Below are 11,372 nucleotides of genomic sequence, written 5' to 3' on the forward strand. Positions count from 1 at the left end.
TCTCCACTTGCTCCACCTGCCCGTTACTCTTGGGGGAGTGGGCTCTGTGCGTAACGCCCGCACGATGTCTGTGTCCAGCTCCCACACCACCGGTGCCACCAGGCAAGAGGCCGGAAGTATGGGAGTGTGATCCATGGACCGCTCCTCTGTGTCATACATCCGGGACAGTGCGTCTGCCTTAGCGTTCTGGGAACCTGGTCTGTAGGACAGAGTGAAAACAAAACAGGTAAATAACATGGCCCACCTTGCCTGGTGAGGGTTCAGTCTCCTCGCCGCCCGGATGTACTCCAGATTGCGGTGGTCAGTCCAGATGAGAAAAGGGTGTTTAGCCCCCTCAAGCCAATGTCTCCACGCCTTCAGAGCCTTGACAACAGCCAACAGCTCCCGGTCCCCCACATCATAGTTTCGCTCCGCCGGGCTGAGCTTCTTCGAAAAGAAAGCACAGGGGCGGATCTTTGCTGGCATGCCCGAGCGCTGAGCGAGCACGGCTCCTATCCCAGCCTCGGACGCGTCCACCTCCACTATGAACACCAAAGAGGAATCCGGATGAGCCAGCACGGGAGCCGAGGTAAACAGAGACTTCAGGTGACCAAAAGCCCTGTCCGCCTCAGCCGACCACTGCAGCCGCACCGGTCCCCCCTTCAGCAGTGAGGTACCTGACCAAAACCCCGGATAAACCTCCGGTAGTAGTTGGCAAACCCTAGAAACCGCTGCACCTCCTTTACCGTGATGGGAGTTGGCCAATTACGCACGGCTGAAATGCGGTCACTCTCCATCTCCACCCCTGAAGTGGAAATGCGGTACCCTAGGAAGGAGATGGACTGTTGGAAGAACAGACATTTCTCAGCCTTGACGACAAGGTCATGCTCCAACAGTCGACCAAGCACCCTGCATACCAGCGACACATGCTCGGCGCGTGTAGCGGAGTATATCAGAATGTCGTCGAAATACACCACTACACCCTGCACGTGCAGGTCCCGGAAAATCTCGTCAACAAAGGCCTGAAAGACTGATGGAGCATTCATCAACCCGTACGGCATGATGAGGTACTCATTCTGCCCTGAGGTGGTACTAACTGCCGTCTTCCACTCGTCCCCCTCCCGGATATGCACCTGATTGTAAGCGCTCCTGAGATCCAATTTTTTGAAGAAGCGCGCCCCGTTCATTGACTCGATCGCACTGGTGATGAGAGGCAGTGGGTAGCTGTACCTCACAGTGATCTGATTGATACCCCAATAGTCAATACACGGGCGCAGACCTCCAATAGTGGGGTCATGACAGGCCAACCAGGGTAGGCCCAGCACCACGGGAAACGCAGGAGAATCAATAAGGAAGAGACTGATTCTCTCCTTATGACCCTCCTGCGTAACCATGCTTAGTGGAGCGGTGGCCTCCCTAATCAGCCCTGACCCTAAAGGTTGACTATCTAGGGTGTGCACAGGGAAGGGCATATCCACAGGAACAAGGGGAATCCCTAAACTATGGGCAAATGAACGGTCAATAAAATTCCCAGCTGCGCCTGAATCTACGATCGCCTTATGCTGGGAATGCGGGGAAAACAATTTAATAAACACATACATGTGAGCAACAGGGGGCTCTGGGTGAGCCTGATGCCAACTCACCTGGGGTGACACGATAGTGCCCTGCCTGCTGCCTCGACTCCCTGAGGAACCCCTCCAGACCCGACCAGCAGTGTACCCTCTGCAGCCACAGATGGTGCGGGGAATGGCCCCTCCTCCAGTCGCCCTAAGTGCAGCACCTCCCAGCTCCATGGGCGTCGGAGCAGAGGTGCTGGGGGATGGAACTGACAGGCTCGGATTCGGACGTCCATGGGTAGCCAGCAGGTTGTCCAACGTGAGGGTGGTATCTCGGCAGGCCAACTCCCGACGGACGTCCTCGCGCAGATTGCACCGGTAGTGATCGATCAGGGCCCTGTCGTTCCATCCCGTGCTGGCGGCCAGGGTCCGGAAGTCCAAAGCAAAATCCTGCTTGCTCCTCATCCCCTGCCTGAGGTGGAACAGACGTTCACCCGCCACACTCAGGCGGGTGGTCAAAAACTGCCCGAAAGCGGCGGGTGAACTCTGCGTAATGGTCCAACGCCGCATCTCCTTCACTCCATACGGTGTTGGCCCACTCAAGGGCTTTGCCTGAGAGGCAGGAGACGAGGGCGGACACGCTCTCACGTCCCGAAAGAGCCGGGTGGACGTCGCCAGGTAAAGCTCAAGCTGGAGTAGGAAACCCTGGCATCCGGCAGCCGTCCCATCATACTCCCTCGGGAGCGCGAGCCGAATCTCGCTGGGACCGGGTGAAGGAGGGGTGGACAGTGGGGCCTGCTGTAGTGGGGCTGGTAAAGGCGCTGGGCTACCTCCTCCTCTCTCCCAACGATCCATCGTCTGCAGCACGCGATCCATGGCGGTGCCCAGATGTAGCAATATGGTCGCGTGCTGCTGGACGCACTCCTCTATCACCACAGGGAGGGCGTCTGCTCCTGCTGACTCCATTCTTGGTGAGTAATTCTGTAATGTGGTCTGTGTGTAGCTTGTGTGGAGGAGTCAGGCACAGAACAGCAGATATGAGTAAATAAACGTAATTTCCTCAAAATAGACAAATACAATGCAATAAAGCGAGCCCACATAACAAACATGGGGAACAGAGGGTTAAATAATGAACAAGTAATTGGGGATTTGAAACCAGGTGTGTAAGACAAAGACAAAACAAATGGAAAATGAAAAGTGGATCGGCGATGGCTAGAAGGCCGGTGACGTCGACCACCGAACGCTGCCCGAACAAGGAGAGGGACCGACTTTGGCGGAAGTCGTGACACAGATCATCAAGGTAGATGGATTATTTGAAATATGTTATTGGACAATAAACATATATGGCTTATTAAACTATACGGTCCAAATAATGATAATCCAAGCTTCTTTGAAAATATAGATAAGAATGTATCAACTCTACAAGCAACACTAGACTCTATTATTATGGTGGGATATTTTAATATTGCCTTAAATACCTCTATGGACTGGAAAGGAAATCACTCGACAAACTATCACCGTCAGGCACTTAAGGAAATAATGAATGTCAAGGATATGTTGGAATTAGTGGATATATGGAGACTTAAATACCCTGACCTAGTGAGATATACATGGCGGAGGAACCTCTTAGAGCTAGGGGGCAGTATTTTCACGGCCGGATGAAAAACGTACCCAATTTAAAAAGGTTACTACTCTGTCCCAGAAACTAGAATATGCATATTATTAGTAGATTTGGATAGAAAACATTCTGAAGTTTCTAGAACGGTTTGAATGGTGTCTGTGAGTATAACAGAACTCATATGGCAGGCAAAAACATGAGAAAAAGTCAAGCAGGAAGTGGAAAATCTGAGGTTGTAGTTCTTTCAAGTGATTGCCTTGACTGTATACAGTGACTTAAGGTTCATTTTGCACTTCCTAAAGCTTCCACAAGATGTTAGCAGTCTTTAGAACGGTGTTTGAAGATCCTATGGTGAATTTGAAGGGAATACCAGCTGTGGTAAACTGGTGTCCCATTATAAGGCATGGGCTTAAGTCGCGCGCAATGACTTGGGAGCGAGCGGAGTTCATATTCACTCTTAACCTGTTGGGGATAGGTGGCAGTATTTGCACGGCCGGATAAAAAACGTACCCGATTTAAAAACAAGGCACAGCTGTTAATTGAAATGAATTCAAGGTGACTACCTCATGAAGCTGGTTGAGAGAATGCCAAGAGTGTGCAACGCTGCCATCAAGCCAAGGGTGGCTACTTTGAAGAATCTCAAATATAAAATATATTTTGATTTGCTTAACCTCTCTAGGGTAGGGGGCAGTATTTGCACGGCCGGATAAAAAACATACCCGATTTAATCTGGTTATTGCTACTGCCCAGAAACTAGAATATGCATATAAGTATTGGCTTTGGATAGAAAACACCCTAAAGTTTCTAAAACTGTTTGAATGGTGTCTGTGAGTATAACAGAACTCATATGGCAGGCAAAAACCTGAGAAGATTCCTTACAGGAAGTGCACTCTCTGACCATTTCTTGGGCTTCTACACTCTCTTTATTGAAAACTGAGGATCTCTGCTGTAACGTGACACTTCCTACGGCTCCCATAGGCTCTCAGAAGGCGGCAAAACGGTGAATGATGTCTTTGCAGGCCCTGGCTGAAAAACAGTAGCGCATTTGGATAGTGGTCGATCAGAGAACAATGAGACTGGGCGCGTGCACGAGGCGACACCATGTTTTTATTTTTTCGTCTTTGAACAAAAACAGGGTTTCCCGGTCGGAATATTATCGCTTTTTTACGAGAAAAATCGCATAAAAATTGATTTTAAACAGTGGTTGACATGCTTCGAAGTACGGTAATGGAATATTTAGAAATATTTTGTCACGAAACGCGTCGGGCGCGTCACCCTTCGTCACCCTTCGGATAGTGTCTTGAACGCACGAACAAAAACAGAGGATATTTGAACATAACTATGGATTATTTTGAACCAAACCAACATTTGTTATTGAAGTAGAAGTCCTGGGAGTGCATTCTGATGAAGAACAGCAAAGGTAATCACATTTTTCTAATAGTAAATCGGAGTTTGGTGAGGGCCAAACTTGGTGGGTGTCAAAATAGCTAGCCCGTGATGGCTGGGCTATCTACTCAGAATATTGCAAAATGTGCTTTTGCCGAAATGCTATTTTAAAATCGGACAAAGCGATTGCATAAAGGAGTTCTGTATCTATAATTCTTAAAATAATTGTTATGTTTTTTGTGAACGTTTATCGTGAGTAATTTAGTAAATTCACCGGAAGTTTGCGGTGGGTATGCTTGTTCTGAACGTCTCATGCTAATGTAAAAAGCTGTTTTTTGATATAAATATGAACTTGATTGAACAAAACATGCATGTATTGTATAACATAATGTCCTAGGAGTGTCATCTGATGAAGATCATCAAAGGTTAGTGCTGCATTTAGCTGTGGTTTGGGTTTATGTGACATTATATGCTAGCTTGAAAAATGGGTGTCTGATTATTTCTGGCTGGGTACTCTGCTGACATAATCTAATGTTTTGCTTTCGTTGTAAAGCCTTTTTGAAATCGGACAGTGTGGTTAGATTAACGAGAGTCTTGTCTTTAAAATGGTGTAAAATAGTCATATTTTTGAGAAATTGAAGTAATAGCATTTCTAAGGTATTTGAATAACGCGCCACGGGATTCCACTGGCTGTTGAGTAGGTGGGACGATTTCGTCCCACATACCCTAGAGAGGTTAACCTGTTAGGGCTAGGGGGCAGTATTTACACCGCCGGATAAAAAACGTACCCGATTTAATCTGGTTACCACTCCTACCCAGTAACTAGAATATGCATATACTTATTAGATATGGATAGAAAACACCCTAAAGTTTCTAAAACTGTTTGAATGGTGTCTGTGAGTATAACAGAACTCATTTGGCAGGCAAAAACCTGAGAGATTCCTTTACAGGAAGTGGCCTGTCTGACCATTTATTGGCTTTCTTTGTCATCTCTATTCATTACAAAGGATCTCTGCTGTTACGTGACACTTCCTACGGCTCCAATGGGCTCTCAGAGCCCGGGAAAAACCTGAATGACGTAATTCAAAGCCCTGGCTGAAACACACGAGAGCTTTTGCTAAGTGGTCTATCAGCGGACAAAGGGATTCATGCTCGTGCACTGTCCGCCCCCGTCATTCTGTTTTTCCCTCTTTTTAAGACATGAAGGTCAGTCAATCTGGAAAATTGTGCAGTCCCAAAAACCATAAACGTTATGATGAAAGTGGTTCTCATGAGGACTGCCACAGGAAAGGAAGACCCAGAGTTACCTCTGCTGCAGAGGATAAGTTCATTAGAGTTACCAGCCTCAGAAATTGCAGCCCAAATACATGCTTCAAAGAGTTCAAGTAACAGACACATCTCAACATCAACTGTTCAGAGGAGACTGTGTGAATCAGGCCTTCATGGTGGAAATCCTGCAAAGAAACCACTACTAAAGGACACCAATAAGAAGAATAGACTTTCTTGGGCCAAGAAACTTAAGCAATGGACATTAAGACCGGTGGAAATCTGTCCTTTGGTCTGATGAGTCCAAATTAGAGATGTTTGGTTTCAACCGTGTCTTTGTGAGATTCAGAGTAGGTGAAAGGATGATCTCTGCATGTGTGGTTCCCACCGTGAAGCATGGAAGAGTAGATATGATGGTGTGGGGGTGCTTTGCTGGTGACACTGTCTGTGATTTATTTAGAATTAAAGGCACACTTAACCAGCATGGCTACCACAGCATTCTGCAGCGATACACCATTCTATCTGGTTTGTGCTTTGTCGGACTATCATTAGTTTCTCAACAGGACAATGACCCAACACACCTCCAGGCTGTGTAATGGCTATTTGACCAAGAAGAAGATTGATGGAGTGCTGCATCAGATGACCTGGCCTCCACAATCACCCGACCTCAACCCAATTGAGATGGTTTGGGAAGAGTTGGACAGCAGAGTGAAGTAAAAGCAGCCAACAAGTGCTCAGCATATGTGGGAACTCCTTCAAGACTGTTGGAAAAGCATTCCAAGTGAAGCTGGTTGAAAGAATGCCAAGAGTGTGCAAAGCTGTCCTCAAGGCAAAGGGTGGCTTTAATTCGTTTAATCTAATAATAACACTTTTTTGGTTACTACATGATTCCATGTGTTATTTCATAGTGTTGATGTCTTCACTATTATCTTTATTATCTGATGTCTTCACTATTATTCTACAGTCTTGACCAAAAATGTTGAGAATGACACAAATATTAATTTTCACAAAGTCTGCTGCCTCAGTTGGTATGATGGCAATTTGCATATACTCCAGAATGTTATGAAGAGTGATCAGATGAATTGCAATTAATTGCAGAGTCCCTCTTTGTCACTGAATCCCCCAAAAAACATTTCCACTGCATTTCAGCCCTGCCACAAAAGTACCAGCTGACATCATGTCAGCGATTCTTTCCTTAACACAGGTGTGAGTGTTGACGAGGACAAGGCTGGAGATCACTCTGTCATGCTGATTGAGTTTGAATAACAGACTGGAAGCTTCAAAAGGAAGGTGGTGCTTGGAATCATTGTTCTTCCTCTGTCAATCATGGTTACCTGCAAGGACACGTGCCGTCATCATTGCTTTGCACAAAAAGGGCTTCACAGGCAAGGATACTGCTGCCAGTAAGATTGCACCTAAATCAACCATTTATCGGATCATCAAGAACTTCAAGGAGAGCGGTTCAATTGTTGTGAAGAAGGCTTCAGGGAGCTCAAGAAAGTCCAGCAAGCGCCAGGACCATCTCCTAAAGTTGATTCAGCTGCGGGATCAGGGCACCACCAGTACAGAGCTTGCTCCGGAATGGCAGCAGGCAGGTGTGAGTGCATCTGCACGCACAGTGAGGCTAAGACTTTTGGTGGATGGCCTGGTGTCAAGAAGGGCAGCAAAGAAGCCACTTCTCTCCAGGAAAAACAACAGGGACAGACTGATATTCTGCAAAAGGTACAGGGATTGGATTGCTGAGGACTGGGGTAAAGTCATTTTCTCTGATGAATCCCCTTTCCGATTGTTTGGGGCATCCGGAAAAAAGCTTGTCCGGAGAAGACAAGGTAAGCGCTACCATCAGTCCTCTGTCATGCCAACAGTAAAGCATTCTGAGGCCATTCATGTGTGGAGTTACTTCTCAGCCAAGGGAGTGGGCTCACGCACAATTTTGCCTAAGAACACAGCCATGAATAAAGAATGGTACCAACACATACTCCGAGAGCAACTTCTCCCAACCATCCAGGAACAGTTTGGTGACGAACAATTCCTTTTCCAGCATGATGGAGCATCTTGCCATAAGGCAAAAGTGATAACTAAGTGGCTCGGGGAACAAAACATAGATATTTTGGGGCCATGGCCAGGAAACTCCCCAGACCTTAATCCCATTGAGAACTTGTGGTCATTCCTCAAGAGGCGGGTGGACAAACAAAAACCCACAAATTCTGACAAACTCCAAGCATTGATTATGCAAGAATGGGTTGCCATCAGTCAGGATGTGGCCCTGAAGTTAATTGACAGCATGCCAGGGCGGATTGCAGAGGTCTGCAGAGGCCTGCAAAAAGAAGGGTCAACACTGCAAATATTGACTCTTTGCATCAACTTCATGTAATTGTCAATAAAAGCCTTTGACACTTATGAAATGCTTGTTATTATACTTAAGTATTTCATAGTAACATCTGACAAAAATATCTAAAGCCACTGAAGCAGCAAACTTTGTGGAAATACATTTTTGTGTCATTCTCAAAACTTTTGGCCACGACTGTACATGACCTTAAAGTACAACATATCCCTCAACAATAAGACAGCACTAACATACACATGAAAGAGCCAACTCAGTGGCCTTATGTTCTGCCCTGAGATTGGAAGGTTTGGAGTGCAATACCTGGCGCCAAGTCATAACAAAGACCATAAAAATGGGACCCGATGCGTCTCTGCTTGGCAATCAGCATTAAGGAGTTTGGGGTTTTTGATTTACAGTAGTTGATTTTCTTATGTTTTATATGCTTCCAACTGAAAAAGATGTTCTGGAGATTTTGCTATGTTATGTTTGTGAAAATTGATTGGCAATGTCCTCCATGGACCTCCACTGCCCGTATTCTTTCCGTAAAGACTTGCAGGCAATTTCTTTAAGGACGATTGATCAATATGGCTCTGTGAGGCACTTTTCATATCTTTTGATTAATGCTTAGAACATATGCCAATAGAGAATTTGACGCATTACAAGATATTGATTATTCTGAATGACTAATTTCTCCAGTTCACAGACCATCTGAAATCTTGCATTTGAGTCTCACTTGTGAGAGGTAATCGAATGAGTGGGATGAGGATGATGGTGATGATGATGGTGTGTCCTCTTGTGTGTGTGCGGCCATCTGTCTGTGTGTGTGTGTGTGTGTGTCACTTACGAACATGACCCTCTTGGGGATGTGGTCTGACTCCACCAAGGGGTTTTTGTAGAGCCAGAGCTCCTCTGGTTGGATTACTCTTTCAAAAGGCTCCAGGAACTCTGTGAATCTGAGGGAGACACACATATGCACATTAGCTCTCAGTCATTCACAATACATTTATTTTCATATGGGTGGCCCCAGCTGGAATCAAACCTACAATCCTGACTTTGCAAGCCCCATGCTATACAGGACCACACGATCTCTTTACGGTAATACCAAGTTTTTAGTTCTTTGATACATTAGACAGAAAACTGGCGCTCCAACATTGTATGTACAGAACTTTGAAAAGGATTCAATAATTTTTACAGGACTTAACACGATTTTACAGTTTTAACTGTTCAAATCTCTAAAAGTCTAAGCCTTTAAGGGGGGGGGGGGTTCTACTAAGCTAACATATTAACCTGTTATGGATAGGGGGCAGTATTTTCACGGCCGGATAAAAAACATACCCGATTTAATCTGATTATTACTCCTGCCCAGAAACTAGAATATGCATATAATTATTAGCTTTGGATAGAAAACACTCCAAAGTTTCTAAAACTGTTTGAATGGTGTCTGTGAGTATAACAGAACTCATTTGGCAGGCCAAAACATGAGAAGATTCTGTTCAGGAAGTACCCTGTCTGACCATATCTTGCCCTTCTTGATTATCTCTATCCATTACAAAGGATCTCTGCTATTACGTGACACTTCCTACGGCTCCCATGGGCTCTCAGAAGGCGGCAAAAAGCTGAATGACGTAATTACAAGCCCTGGCTGAAACACACGAGCGCTTTTGCTAAGAGGTCTATCAGCGGACAAAGGGATTCATGCTCGTGCACGATACGACACCATGTATTTATTCTATCGTCTCTGAACGAATTCAACGACTCCCGGTCGGAATATTGATTTGATATGATTTTAAACAGCGGTTGACATGCTTCGAAGTACGGTAATGAAATATTTAGAAATCTTTTGTCACGAAATGCGCCATGCGCATGACCCTTATTTACCATTCGGATAGTGTCTTGAACACACGAACAAAACGCCGCTGTTGGAACATAACTATGGATTATTTTGGACCAAACCAACATTTGTTATTGAAGTAGAAGTCCTGGGAGTGCATTCTGACGAAGAACAGCAAAGGTAATAACATTTTTCTTATAGTAAATCTGACTTTGGTGAGTGCTAAACTTGCTGGGTGTCTAAATAGCTAGCCGTGATGGCTGGGCTATCTACTGAGAATATTGCAAAATGTGCTTTCACCGAAAAGCTATTTTAAAATCGGACATATCGAGTGCATAGAGGAGTTCTGTATCTATAATTCTTAAAATAATTGTTATGTTTATTGTGAACGTTTATCGTGAGTAATTTAGTAAATTCACCGGAGGTTTGCGGGGGGTATGCTAGTTCTGAACGTCACATGCTAATGTAAAAAAGCTGTTTTTTGATATAAATATGAACTTGATTGAACAAAACATGCATGTATTGTATAAAATAATGTCCTAGGGTTGTCATCTGATGAAGATCATCAAAGGTTAGTGCTGCATTTAGCTGTGGTTTGGGTTTTTGTGACATATATGCTTGCTTTGAAAATGGCTGTGTGATTATTTTTGGCTGTGTACTCTCCTAACATAATCTAATGTTTTGCTTTCGCTGTAAAGCCTTTTTGAAATCGGACAATGTGGTTGGATTAACGAGAGTCTTATCTTTCAAATGGTGTAAAATAGTAATGTGTTTGAGAAATTGATGTTAAAGCATTTTAAGGTTTTTGTATTTCGTGCCACGCTCTACCATTCGATATTTGGCGAGGCATTCCGCTAGCGGAACGTCTGTCCGCAACACATTTTAACATGCATGAAACCAAGGCTTTTATAGTTACAGAAGTCAACAAATGAGAGCGCCTGGGGACACACAGTGCCTGGGTTAACCTCTACATCACCCGAGGAACAGAGGAGTAGGATGAGGTTATGGCTTAAGGCTATCAAAACTGTTCTTCTAGTACGTTGGGGACAGAGAACAAAAGGAGCAGATTTCTGGGCTTGGTGGAATAGATTCAGGGCATAATGAGGTATGGTAGGTGTGAGTACAGTGGAGGTAAACCTATTCATTGGGTGCTGATAAGAGAGGTTGCATCTCTGGAGTCACTAGTTATGATAGGTGAGGTCACAGCATGTCTGGGAGGTGGGACAAAAGAGGTATCTGAGGCATGTTGAGTGGGGCTAGGGGCTCCGCATTAAAATAAAACAATGATAACTACCCTAAACAACAGTATACAAGGCATATTGATATTAGAGAGAGACTTAAAGCGAGGCATAAAGCAATCACAGGTGTTGATTGGGGGGGCTAGCTAAGACAACAACGGGAAAGACAGCA

The 11,372-nt window shown here is 45.1% G+C and overlaps 1 protein-coding gene across 1 annotated transcript in view; it reads right to left on the reverse strand.

Moving 5' to 3' along the window:
- The window catches only part of LOC115193479 (phospholipid phosphatase 4-like), an 80,959-nt gene extending 71,762 nt beyond the window's left edge, over positions 1-9,197 (reverse strand). The window contains exons 1-2 of the mRNA XM_029752162.1: positions 9,175-9,197; positions 8,976-9,084 (exon numbers count right to left, since the gene is read on the reverse strand). Coding sequence (XP_029608022.1) covers positions 8,976-9,084; positions 9,175-9,197 — 132 coding nt within the window. The remainder of the gene's footprint in view (positions 1-8,975; positions 9,085-9,174) is intronic.
- Positions 9,198-11,372: the final 2,175 nt, after the last annotated feature.

Source organism: Salmo trutta, chromosome 5, assembly GCF_901001165.1.
Source record: "Salmo trutta chromosome 5, fSalTru1.1, whole genome shotgun sequence".
Lineage (NCBI taxonomy): Eukaryota > Metazoa > Chordata > Actinopteri > Salmoniformes > Salmonidae > Salmo > Salmo trutta.